We start from the raw sequence: 13,737 nt of genomic DNA on the forward strand, positions 1-13,737 counted from the left end.
GATTTACTATCGTGACCAAAAAAATGGCAAAGTCATTGAGCTGGCCTTAGGGTGATGATCAGACAAATGATAACCAGACATGACCTTTACTCTACTGGCTCGCAAATCCCCCCGTACTGAAACATGAGCCAAGACGGAAGTGCGCAAAGCGGGAAGTTCCCCTTTATGTTGATCATTTTGATGGACTTTGTCTTAAGGAGTGCAGGAAAGGCAATTCGAGACACAGAATTAAGTGGGGAGGAAAAACTCTCCTGTACTTATATCATGCTGATGGCTTAAGCTTATTAGAAGAAAATTTGAGTAACATGAATGAATTGTTAGAGGTTGTGCGAGTTCAGGGTGCTAGAATAGGTTTGAATATTAATGTTGAGAAGACTAAGTCACGAAAGGCTAGGAATAAGTAAAGATGAAAATGTGATGCTGGGTAACAAAAAGACTGATCAGGTGGACAGCTTCACTTACCTTGGTAGTATTATTAGTAAGGACGGTGGGAGCAGTGAAGATGTTAAAAGTAGAATAGCCAAGGCTCAAGGTGTTTTTTCACAGTTAAAAAACGTATGGAAGAATAGGACGATAAGTCTGCAAACCAAGATTAGAATATTGGAAGCCACAGTGATGACAGTGGTCGAATATGGAGGGCTATAATGAAAAAAAGGTGAGATGGCTAGGCCACGTTCAGCGGATGAAGGATGACAGATTGCCGAAGATTGTCCTTTTTGGCCAACCGTCTGGGGCTAAATGGAAGGCAGATCGTCCCCGTCTGGGGTGGGAGGATGTCATAAATAAATATTTAAAGGAAATGGGAACTTCCTGGAAGGGTGTAAAGAGAGAAGCCTTGAATAGGTTGGGTTGGAGGAGGAGCGTGTGTAACTGTGCTGGCCTCAGGCGACTTGGTGCTGTGGTGAGTTATTAGCAGTAGTATAACACGCGTAAAATTACACCTTTAATCCAAACAATCAAGACATCGCTCAATATACCCTTACCTAATGTTTCACGTGGCGACGCTTGAAAATTTGTCCCCGTTCTTCTGAAGACCTACCAAGAATTAGAAACTTACGTTTTGACACTTAGGGCACACTCCTCCCTTAACCTACACAAAGAGCCACTGATCCTTCTCCATAGTAGCTGAAACTCTATTGCATACACCTGCATATAACTTTTTCAAGCTTCAACTAAGTAATCTACTCTTATTAAGCGTTATAATAAATGTCTATGTTGCCGTTTGTTTCGTAGGACTACCCACACATTTAGAAACGAATATGCTGCTGCACGGCATTACTGCATCTGAAACTGAGTTTCAATCTGAATATAGCTTTTCGATAATTGTATATCAATTGACTATCTCAGAATTTTCCCACAATAGCTTTTAGGCCTCCTTTTGGCTAGAATTGTTGTTTTGCAACACAAAATAACTGAAAACACCGCTTTGCCGGGCGATGACATTTTGGCTGAAATAAACGTCTATGATTACTGTTATTTTGTCGGACAACCTGAGCCTTTGGAAACCAATGCGCCCACCGTATGTTATTATAGCTTCTAAAACACGACGCTCGATGTGCGTATAGTTTTTTGGTAATTCTAAATCAAACGACAATTTCAGAATTTTCAAACAATTGCTTTTTGGCATTCTTTCGGATAGAATCGTTGTTTTACACTGCGAAATGACTGGAAACGCTGCTTTGCTGTGGGAGAGTCTTTTTGGTAAAAATAAATATCTATGTTAACCGTTATTTTGTAGTACTGCCTGAATCTTTAGAAACCAATGCATAACTGTTCGTCATTAATACCTATGTAACAGGAGGCTCAGTATGTGTATAGTTTTACAGTAATTTTAAATCAGTTGACTATCTCAGAATTTTCACACAATAGGTTTTTGACATAGATTTTGTCTACATTCGTCGTTTTTTACCACAAAATGTGGCGAAAACGCCACAGCAAAACTTTGCTGTGGGACAGTCATTGTGGCCAAAATAAATACCATTGTTAACCCTTTATTTTGTAGGATTACCTGCACCTTAAGAAACAAATGCACCACCGTACAGCATTACTCCCCCTCTGATACCCATCATCATTTCTAAGACATTATTTTTTTTTCAGTAAAGTGATAACTAATTCCACTTCCTTCGCTTTTGAACCCGGTTACAACGGTTCCATCCTTGATTCTACTGGCGCTCTACAGGCACTTGTAAGCCTGTTTCACCGATTCCAATTCCCAATATGCCCGCTCCCATCCCAACAGCAAATGTGACTCCAGTTGCGCTAGTTTCAGATTTCCCGCTTCTGCCCTCCGATCCCAGAATTCTGACCCCATCAATTCCGCTCGAAGTTCCATACATTGCAAGATTTGTTTTATGTGGTATCCTTCGTGGTAAACTGTAGCTGGCAAACGACACCCCTCTGATGCATATTATCACGCCTAGGGGTTTTTAAGCCCTTTTTCCTTTTTCCTTTTACCATTATTTTTCTTGAAAAGCAGAAACTTTCCGTTTCATTACTATATGGTGAATTCTTCATACGAATTCTTCATACAAAAAACTTCTTACAAAAAAAAATAATTCTTACAAAACCGAAAACACATCTTAAAATAATACAAATTCTTACTACAAAACCAAAATACTAATTACAAAGAGCAAATACATCATAAGAAATCAAAAATTCTTATTTCAAAACAAAAATCGTTCTTAAAAAACAAAAAACACTTCTTACAAAACACAATTCTCTTTTTGATAATTGTATATTGAGTTTTCTCCTTTCAAGCTGTTTTTGTACATGAAACTTATTGCATCTTAATTATTTTTTTTATGAAACTTGTACATTGATTTTCGTCCTTGTTTGACAGATTTTGCTCATGGAACTTGTTGTGTCCTCGTTTTTGTTTGTAGAACTTTTCACGTGCTGAATTTTGTTCAGCAAACTTGTTCCATGTTGATTTTTCTCTTTTTGAAACTTGTAAATTGATTTTTCTCCTCGTAAAACGGATTTTGTTGAATTGCGTGCTGATTTTTGTTCGTACTAAATTCTGTTCGTGCTGATTTTTGTTCGTGAAACTTGTCGCATGTTGATTTTTCTCTTCGTGAAACTTAAACACTTATTTTCTCCTCGTAAAACTTTTTTTTTCATGGAACTTATTGCGTGCTGATTGTTGTTCAAGGAACATGCTACGTCCTGATTTTTGTTTGTGAAACTTTCTACACTTCGATATATCTCTTTGTAAAAAGTATACACTGATTTTTCTCATCGTGAAACTGATTTTGTTCATGGAACTCGTTGTGTGCTGATTTTCTTCTTCGTGGAACTTGCTGCGTCCTGATTTTTGTTCTGGAAACTTGTTGCACGTTGGTTTTTTCTCTTCATGAAACCTAGAAATTGATTTTGTCCTTGTAAAACTGACTTTGTTCATGGAACTTGTTGTGTGCTGATTTTGTTCATAGAAGTTGCTTTGTCCTGAGTTTTGTTCCTGAAACTTGTTGCACGTGGATTTATCTCTTCTTGAAACTTGTACATTGATTTTTCTCTTTGTAAAACTTTAAATTGATTTTTCTCCTCGTTTGTTGTGTGCTGATTTTTGTTCGTGGTACTTGCTGAGGTCTTGTTTTTGCTCTTGAATCTTGTTCCATGTTGATTTTTCTCTTCATGAAACTTGTACACTGATTTTTCACCTCATTAAACTGATTTTATTCAAGGAACTTGTTGCGTTCTGGTTTCTGTTCGTGGAACTTGTTGTTGTGATTTTTGTTCGTGACGCTTGTTGCATATTGATTTCGGTCTTCGCAAAACTTGTACATTGATTTTTCTCCTTGTGAAACTGTTTTTTCATTGACCTTGTTGCGTGCTAATTTTTGTTCGTGCAACTTGTTGCATGCTGATTTTTCTCTTCGTGACTGTAAATTGATTTTCTCCTTGTAAAACTGATTTTGTTCATGAAACTTGTTTCTTGCGGATTTTTGTTCTTGAAACTTGCTGCCTGCTGATTTTTGTTTGTGAAACTTGTTGTATGCTGAGTTTTCTCTTCGTGAAACTTTTACATTGATTTTAATCCTCGTGAAGCTGATGTTTGTCCATGCAGCTTGTTGCATGCTGATTTTGATTGTGCAGCTTGTTGGGTGTTCAACTTTGTTAGTGAAACTTGTTGCATATGATTTTTCTCTTTGTGAAAATCTTCGTAAAACTGAGTGAAACTTTTGTCCTCGTGAAACTGATTTTGTTCATGGAACTTGTAGTAGGTTAGGTTAGGTTTGTAGTACCATACCGAGTGTTCTGGAACCTACTTCTAACATACACTTGGTAGGCTAGCTTAATTTAAGTTAAGATGATGTGTCATTTGAGCAAGTTAAACAAACCTAACATGGGTGAGTTAGGTGTAGGTTCTGCCACGCTTGCCCACAGCTTTAACCATAAAGACTAAGTCATAAGACTACAAGTCATATGAAAAAATCAGTTCCACGAGGACCAAAATCAATGTACAAGTTTCATAGAGAGAAAAATTAATATGCAACAAGTTTTACGAACAAAAATCAATGTCACGAGGAGAAAATCAACATGCAACAAGTTTAACAAACAAAACAAGCACGCAGCAAGTTCTACGAAAATAAATTATTAAGTAAGAAGTTTAATGAACAAAAATAGTTTCACAAGGAGAAAAAATCAATGTACAACTCTCATGAAAAAATAAATAAATATACAACAAGTTTTGCGAAGAAAAAAAATCAGCGCACAGCAAGTTTCACGAATAAAAAATCAGCACGTAGAGAGTTCCAGGAATAAAATATGTTTCACGAGGAGAAAAATAAACGTACAACAAGTATCACGAACGAAAATCAGGACGTAGCAAGCTCCACGAACAAAAATCAGCATGCAATAGGTTCCACGAACAAAATCAGTTTCATAGTGAGAAAAATCAAGGTACAAGTTTCGCGAAGAGAAAAATCAACAAGCAAAAAGTGTCAAGTTTAAAACAACAAGTTCCACGAACTTGTTGTTTCTACAAGTTTCACTAAGAAAAATCATTAAAGAGCGAGTTCCACGAAAAAAATAAACACACAACAAGTTCCATGAACAAAATCAGAGTCAGACCCTTAAACACACAAAGATATACACAGAGACATGCAAACTTACACTTAAACACACCGCCACATAGAGAGAGAGAGAAGAGACAAAAACACACAAGAACACTGATTTAAACACACAAATACACACAGATAGACACAGAGACAGGCAAACAAACAGTCAAGCACACACGCAAGGTGAGAGAGAGAGGGAGACAAAAAATACATGCATAAGCAAACAAAACGAAACACAAACATACAAAGATAGATACAGAGACAGGTAAACATAGATTCAAACACACTCGCACGGTAAGAGAGAGACAAAAACCCACACACATAAACACACAATCAGAAACACAAACACACAAAGATAAACACGGAGACAGGCAAGAACACAGTCTTCAACACAGGCACAATGAGAGAGCAACAAAAAAACACATACAAACAAATGGAATCAGACACACAAACCGACAAAACTTTGACACAGAGACAGGTAAGCACACACTCATACCTCTAAGCACAGTGATAGAAGACAAAAATACGCATATAAGTACACAGAGTCAGACACACAAACACATAAAGATAAATTTAGAGACAAGAAAACACATACTCAAACACACAGGCATTTTAAGTGTCTGACTCTGTGTGTTTCTGCTTGTTTTTTGTCTCTCTCTCACCATACACATCTCTCTCTAATCTCCCTCATCTGACGCTATGTATTTGTATGTGTTTTTGTCACTTTCTTATCGTGCCCGTGTGTATGACTTTGTGTTTGCCTGCCTCTGTGTCTATCTCTGTGTGTTGGTGCTTTTGACTCCTTGTTTTTATTTTTGTGTTTTTGTCTCTCTCTCAGGATGCATGTGTGTTTGACAGTGTGTTTGCCTGTCACTATGTCTATCTTTGTGCGTTTGACTCTGTGTGTATATGTTTTTGTCTCTCTCAGTCTGCCTATGTGTTGGATTGTGTATATGCCAGTCTCTGTGTTAATCTTTTTGCGTTTGTGTATCTAATTTTGTGTGTTTTTGTCTGTGTTTTTTTATCTATATCGCCGTGCCTGAGTGTTTGACTGTCTCTGTCTCCATCTTTGTGTCTATTTGTGTTTGACTTGGTGTTTTTGTGTAAGTTTTTTGTCTCCCTATATCTGATTCTATCTGTATAAGTGTATATGCTTGTCTCTGTGGTTGTCCTTGTATGTTTGATAGTGTCTGACTCTGTGTTTGTGCATGTTTTTTCCCTCTCGCTCACCTTCGGTGTGTGTTTGACTGCGTGTTTGCCTGTCCCTGTATCTATCTTCATGTGTTTTCAATTTTGTGTTTTCAGCCATTTTGGTGTACAAAACAACAATTCTAGTCAAAAAAGGCCAAAAAGGTGATGTGGGAAAATTTTGAAATTGTCAATTGATTTAGATATCGTAAATCCATCCACATATTTAGAATCGAACTTCACAGGCAGTAATGCCATACGGTATCGCATTCGTCTCTAAAAGTTGCTGCTAGTCCTACACAATAAACGGCTGAAATAGACGTTCATTTTAGCCAAAGAAGACTGTCACACGGGAAAATGGTGTTTTTGGGCATTTTGTGGTGTAAAACAACAATTCTAGCAAAACGAAGGCCAAATAACTCTAGTAGGAAAATTCTGAGTTACTTAATGGACTTGGGAATTTCGAAAATCTATACGCATATTGGATCTCGAGTTGGAAAGGCAGTAATGCCCCACAGTAGAGCATTTGTTTTTACAAGGTTCAGTTAGTCCTGCCAAATATTGATTAACACAGGCATTCATTATAGTCAAAAAGAGTCTCTCAATGCAAAATGGTGTTTTCAGATAGTTATTTGATTTTGAAATATTGAAAATCTACATACATATTTAGTCTTGATTTTCAGAGATAGTAATGTTGTACAATGGGGCATTTGTTTCTAAAAGGTGCAGATACTTTATACAAAATAGAGAAAATTCTGAGATAGTTAATAGATTTAAAATTGTCGGAAATTTATGCTTATATTGAGCATCAAGTTTTATATGCAGTAATGCCGTACGGTAGCGCCTTCGCTTTTAGAGGGTGCAATTAGTTCTTCGAAATAAAAGCCTAACATAGATATTGAGTTTAGCAAAAAAAGAGTGTCCCACAGCAATCTGGTGTTTTGAGTTATTTTGCTGTGCAAAATAACAGTCAAAAAATATTGTTAGAAAATTCTGGGATAGTCAATTAATTTAGAATTACCAAAAATCTATACGCATTTTGAGTCTCAACTTTCAGAGGTAGTAACGCCGTATAATAGCTCATTCGTTTTTAAAAGTTGGAGCTAGTCGTACAAAATAAATGGCTAAAACAGAAATTTATTTTAGCCGAAAAGACTGTACCACAACAAAGTCGTGTTTTCAGGCATGCTGTGGTGCTAAACAATAACTTTAGTAAAAAAAAGGACGAAAAGCTAATGTGTGAAAATACTGAGTTAGTTAATTGATTTAGAAACATCGAAAATCTCTACGCATATTGGGCCTCGAGTTTCAGAGTTAGTAATGCCGTACGGTAGCGCATTCGTTTTTATAAGATGTAGGTAGTTCTAAAAAATATTGAATAACAGAAATTTATTTTAGCAAAAAAGGGTCCTAAGGCAAATTGGTGTTTTCGGGCATTTTATGGAGCAAAACAAAATTCTCGCCAAAAGAAGGCTAAAATGCTATTGTGTGAAATTTATGACATGTACCAAAACTCCATACGCATATTGAGCCTCGATTCTCAGAGACAGTAATGCTGTACGGCTGTGCAATCATTTTTAAAAGGTGCAGGTAGTCTTACAAAATAGACAGCTATCTTAGACATTTATTTTCGCCAAAAAGAAGTGCCATAGACAAGCTATGTTTCACCCGTTTTGTGGCGCAAAACAACAATTCTAACCACAAGAAAGCTAAACTGCTATTATGTGAAAACTCTGAAATAGCAAAATGATTTAGAATTATTAAAAAACTATACGCATATTGAGCCTCCAGTTTCAGAAGCAGTAATGCCGTACGGTAGCACATTTGTTTTAAAAAGGTGCAGATAGGTCTACAAAAAAAACGGTTAACATAGATTTATTTTAATTAAAGATACTGTCCCGCAGCAAAGCAATTCTAGTATCCAAAACAGTAACTCTAGCCAAATGAAGGCTAAAATGCTATTTTGTGAAAAAGTCTGATGTACTGAATTGATTTAAAATTATCAAAAATCTACACGAATATTGAGCATCGAGTTGGAGAAGCAGTAATGCCGTACGGTAGTGTATTCGTTTTTAAAAGGTGTAGGTACTCCTACAAAATAAACAGTTAACATAGACATTTATTTTAGCGAAGTGACTGTCCCACAGCAAAGTGGGATTTTCAGCCATTTTGCTGTGTAAAATAATTCTTGGCAAATAACATCGAAAAGGCTATTGCGTGAAAATTCTGAGATGGTTAATCGATTTAGAATTATCGAAAATCTATATGCATATTGAGCTTCATGCTTAAGAGGAAGAAATGCCCGACGGTATTGCATTCGTTTTTAAAAGGTGCAGGTAGTCAAATATGATAATGGTTAGCATGGACATTTATCATAGCCAAAAAGACTATCCTACAGCAAAGTGGTGTTTTCAGCCATTTTGCGACTCATTAAGGAGCACAGTAAGTAGGCCTAAGAACAATAAGGCCTCAGGTGTATGCGGCATAAGTTCAGAGTTGCTGAAATTTGCGGCACCAGTCTTGCTCCTTTTTCTCCAGACCCTCTTTTCTTTTATGCGGGAAACAGAGGTCATTCCGGAAGACTGGCGAAGAGGAATCATCATCCCCTTATGGAAGGGGAAAGGCAGACAAAGTGTGCAAATTACGGGAAAATAACTTTTCTCTCAGTACCTGGCAAACTGCTTATAGATGGCTGCCAAAGCATTATCCGCCGAATACGAAGACAAGAACAAGCCAGTTTTATGTAAGAGTGATCGACCATAGAGCAAATATTCACAGTCCGGCCAGTAGTCAAGAAAACCAGAGAGTTTTGACAGAAAGCATTCCTCGCCTTTGTCGACTTCCGAGCTGCTTTCGTTTCAGTAGACTGGGATGCCCTATGGATCATCTTGAAGTCAATTGGGCTGCCAGATAAATATCGAAGACTCTTCGAAGCACCCTATCACGAAACATAAAGCTGCGCCCAAGTAAACAGCCAATAAAGCACGTTCTTCCGAATTTATACAGAGGTTCGGCAAGCTTGTGCCGTTGCGCCCGAGCTGTTCAACGTCATCATAGACCACATCTTGGCGGAATTATCCTCAAGGCTTGGATTTGGACTTACATTTAGCGATAGCATCATCTCAGACGCTTACTTTGCCGACGACCTGCGCTCATGGTGGAATCCATGCATCAACTGGTGGAAGCACTTCATATCCTACAAGAAAGAACCTGTGAAAATAGAACTACAGGTTAACTGGGAAAAACCAAAATAATGGTCACTAATCCATCCTCTAGTATCGTCCATCCTCCTTTGGCCCTGGACCAAAAAACTATTGTCGATGTGGTTCAGCAGTTCACGGACTTGGGATCTGTCATTCTTATCAACGCCTCCCTTCTCCCTGAACTACAAGCAAGAATAGCCAAGGTATCTGCTGCCATGGGGAGGATAAGTCGTCACGTACGGTGGAAACAAAGTATTAGTCGAAACACAAAGCTGCATATCTTCAACGCCCCGGTTGGATCTGTAATTCCTTATGGAACAGAATCCTGGCCGGCCACAATCACATCTCTTAAGACCATAGACGCGTTCCACACGAAAAACCTTAGTAGGATAAAGGAGCCTCAGATGGTTCGACCTTGTCAGCAACGAGAAGTTACTACAAAAAACGCAGTAGACGTTGTTTTCCACCCGAATTGCGGAGCGCACTCTACGATGGTATGGTCGTTTCCTTAGAATGCCATCACACCTATCCGTGAAAATCGTGCTTGAACGTAACCCCGCAGAAGCTGGCAAAAAACAACCACGTGAAAGTTCGATACACCGATACTCCGATACTCTTTTAAAATACTTGAAGCTGGCAAACATTGATATCCAATACGCACCAGCGATAGCTGCCTATCGTACTAGTCGGAGGAAGCTGATATAACTCTCTACTCTGAACCACACCCGGCCGGAGATATCCGATAGTCTTTTAAAATACTGGAAGCTTGGAAACATCGATATCCAATACGCACCAGCGTTGGCTGTTGGTCGCACCAGTTGTAGGAAGCTGATATCACTTCCTACTCTGAACCACGCTGAACCACGCCCGGCAGGAGATATAAGTCTAAGGTAAGTCAAAGGGACTACAATGTTACTTGTCTTAGCATTGCTGAAAGAATAGTTTGATGAATATTTATTGTTTTTGTAATGCTAAAAGGAATTGTTGAAGGGCACTCAGCCCTTCTTCTACTCCCTTATCCCCCGTAGTTATTCAATCAAAATTGTTAAATAGGTATTTTGTTCAAGATAGTTGAAATATCCAATGATTATGTCTTGAGCTTCAAAATAAAGTTTAGGAGCTCCAAAATGGCCTGTTTGGCAAGTGTTCAGCAGGTCAGATAGAGAAAGGGCTGGAAACTCAACGCCATCCTTTACCAAAACTGATTCTCTAGCACAATTATGGAACTACTTTCCGCTTTCAAAAAAAATGATAAGAACAACTTATAAAATAGGAATAGCTTTTCTGAAAGCACTTCTTATAGAGGAGGCGAAAAACTTCTCATCATTCCTTCCCAAAATCCATGTCCTAGTGATCCCATGGAAATTCAGCTATAAAACTGTTACCTTATTTTGTGAGTGATTTATTTGGAACTACAAAGTCAGAAACAGTTTTACAAACAAAGCATTCTAAGCAAAATGAACAGGAATTAGTTTAAATTACTTATAGAGCATTTATACAAAAGCTTTAACGAAATTAAGATATAAAATCATCATTATAAATAAATTAAGCAATGAATGAATGATTGAAAGATTTATTCAAAGCTTTAAAGTCACGACTTAAATATTTTATTACCCTTACAAAAGAAATTTAGTACTATAAAAATTAAGAAAATTATCTCTTTTGTCAAAAATAATACCTTATATTTAATTAATTTATTAACTAATAAGTACCTAATATTATCTAATAGTTCAAGATAACCTAATAGTTAAGTTATTAACTAAAATCTTACCTTAATGTGATTAGTTTTTTCTGACAGCCATCTTGACCTTTGCTGACGTTGAGCGGCCGTAAAAGATGCCCTAATTCTTTTGATCTCAGCTGAATGCCTTTCCTCAGTTGTTTTCCGGTTTTCCTCATATTTCTTCTTTGTTCTTTCAAGCTCTCGCGACAATGTCGATATTTTAATTTGTTGTTCCTGTTTCTCAGTTTGGAGCTGAGGAAGATAGAGGGAATAAAGGGAATTTAATATTAGTGAAACAGATACATTAGTAAGCTATTGAAATCAAGGATATTATCTTTTATTTTATTTTCAGGCAAAAACTTCGGAAAGGGTTCACTGGATCGGAAACTGAAGATTCTAGTGCCTCTTTTAAGAATCAAAAGTGATTTAAGGAACACCAGCCTCCCTCCTAAACTATATTCATCCTAGAGACATTTGATTAACCTTTTGAGATGGTCATTTCGTTTAAAGTAGTTGAAAAGTCAATAACTATGCCTCTGAGAGTGATATCCCCCCTCCCGTAACCCTTGAGGTAAGGATTCTAAATTACGCGGGTTGCCATTTGTTAATATTTAGGTTTTTTCATTGGGAAATGTAAATGTAGTTCGATTCTACATTTACAAAAAGCGCAAGAACATTAAAGTATAACTTTCAGGGAACGTTGGGGTAATGCTGAACTAAATCAAATACAGCATATGCAAGCAGGTTCTAAAAAAAAACGTATCATGAATATCTCAGGACTACTACTGCTACCATTTTCGACGTAAATAGACACAATTTGAAACTGCTTAAGACTATGATTACTTCCAATTGTGATTGCGACTACTTGCGGTTATGAATTTTGGCTATTTACGACTGTGACTACTTGGGAGCGCGACCCAAAATACTTGTGACAGTGGCTACTTATGAATGTGAATACTTACAGTTGCGACTATGACTACTTGCAACTGTGACTACTTGTGTTTGTAACTACCCGTTTCTACGACTGTTGCGACCGCAAACATTTTCCAATGCGCTTGTAACTACTTGTGACCGTTACAAATTGCAAATATGACATGTGACTGTTGCTACTTTCGACCACTGTGACTACTGCTACTACTATAACTGCGACTGCAATCAAAAACGTGATTTTGCTATGATTTGCTATGATGTGATTTGTGATATTGCTAATATTAAGACAACTATTGAACTAAATCAAAGGACATTATATCCAACCAATGTAGTCAAAAGGGCGTTTTAGTGATATTTAAGGAACCGGTAAGCTTATTAATTATAAAATTTTAGGACTTATTCAAAAACAAAAGTAAATCATGATAGTTTAACTAAACCGGAAGAAAATGTTAGTCAAATGAACCCATCTGCAATATCTTGTAAAAGCTTATAGTAACCAGCTAAAACTTTTAGTTGAAGGGAATGTTGAATTAAATAGAGACGCTTTGCTCATTCAAGGTTAGGAAAACTTATATCTGTGATATCTCAGAAACGGCTTAAGGAATTAGATAACTTCGAAGACCACACTGCCTTTCCATGACGAAAGTAAAACAGTTCAAAATAGGGATGATACCTTTTTATTGACAGTGAATAGATATAAAATTATTTAACTGGATATTTCGAACACATATACAGTGTTCATCATCACATGAACAGCACAACTGCTAATGATAAGCACTGTATATGTGTTCGAAATATCCAGTTAAATAATTTTATATCTATTCACTGTCAAAAAAGGTATCATCCCTATTTTGAACTGTTTTACTTTCTTAAGGAATTAAGTTGAAACCTCTAGAATATGTTGAGGAGCATAATTACCTCAGACCTTAGTTCATTCTGTGTCTTCAGAGGCACCCAGGACATCTACAAAAAGTCTCTAGTAATCTTGGAGGTGTACTGCAGCTAGTATGTCTTCCCATTCGGGCTGTAACAAGCGATTTTAGCAATGTGTGATTTTAGCAAGCGGTTACTGCCCATCCTGATGACATGCCTAAGATAACGCCACCTATGTTGATGGATAACTTCTGTTATCAAAGGTGGCTGGACTTGTTGTGTGATGATGTCATTTCTTATCCTCTGGGTTTAGTTTATATTTAGAATTTTTCTGAGGCAAGTGCTGTCAAATGGTTGAATTCTTGTCTCATCTTGCTGATTAAGGTGCCAGGCCTCAGATCCATAAATCAGTATTGACAGAACCTTGCTTTGGAACTGTCGTAGCTTTAGCCTCATAGAGCATTTTTGAGATTTCAAAACTCATCTGAGATGGTTAAATACCTCGTGTGCTTGTCCCAACCTAAGTTGGAATTCTCTCGCGTTTGAGCCAGTGTTTTCGACTGTATTTCTTAGGTATCTGAACTCAACCACTTGCTCTCTTCGGTCACATCCACACCTAATATCAAGAAGATATCCACTCGTAGCCATGCTTTTTGTTTTATCTGTATTGATCTTTTGTCCAAATTGTTCCGATGCATCTTTAGCGCTATTTATGAAGGCTGGTGTCTCAGTTTTTAAGTTTCAAGAAGGCTTATGTCGT

At 37.3% G+C, this 13,737-nt stretch overlaps 1 protein-coding gene across 1 annotated transcript in view; it reads right to left on the bottom strand.

Annotated features, from left to right (window-relative positions):
- The window catches only part of LOC136032489 (centrosomal protein of 131 kDa-like), a 30,815-nt gene extending 17,190 nt beyond the window's left edge, over window positions 1–13,625 (bottom strand). The window contains exons 1-2 of the mRNA XM_065712800.1: window positions 13,479–13,625; window positions 11,223–11,486 (exon numbers count right to left, since the gene is read on the bottom strand). Coding sequence (XP_065568872.1) covers window positions 11,223–11,486; window positions 13,479–13,625 — 411 coding nt within the window. The remainder of the gene's footprint in view (window positions 1–11,222; window positions 11,487–13,478) is intronic.
- Between the last annotated feature and the right edge of the window lie 112 nt (window positions 13,626–13,737).

This window comes from Artemia franciscana, chromosome 10, assembly GCF_032884065.1.
Source record: "Artemia franciscana chromosome 10, ASM3288406v1, whole genome shotgun sequence".
Classification (NCBI taxonomy): domain Eukaryota; kingdom Metazoa; phylum Arthropoda; class Branchiopoda; order Anostraca; family Artemiidae; genus Artemia; species Artemia franciscana.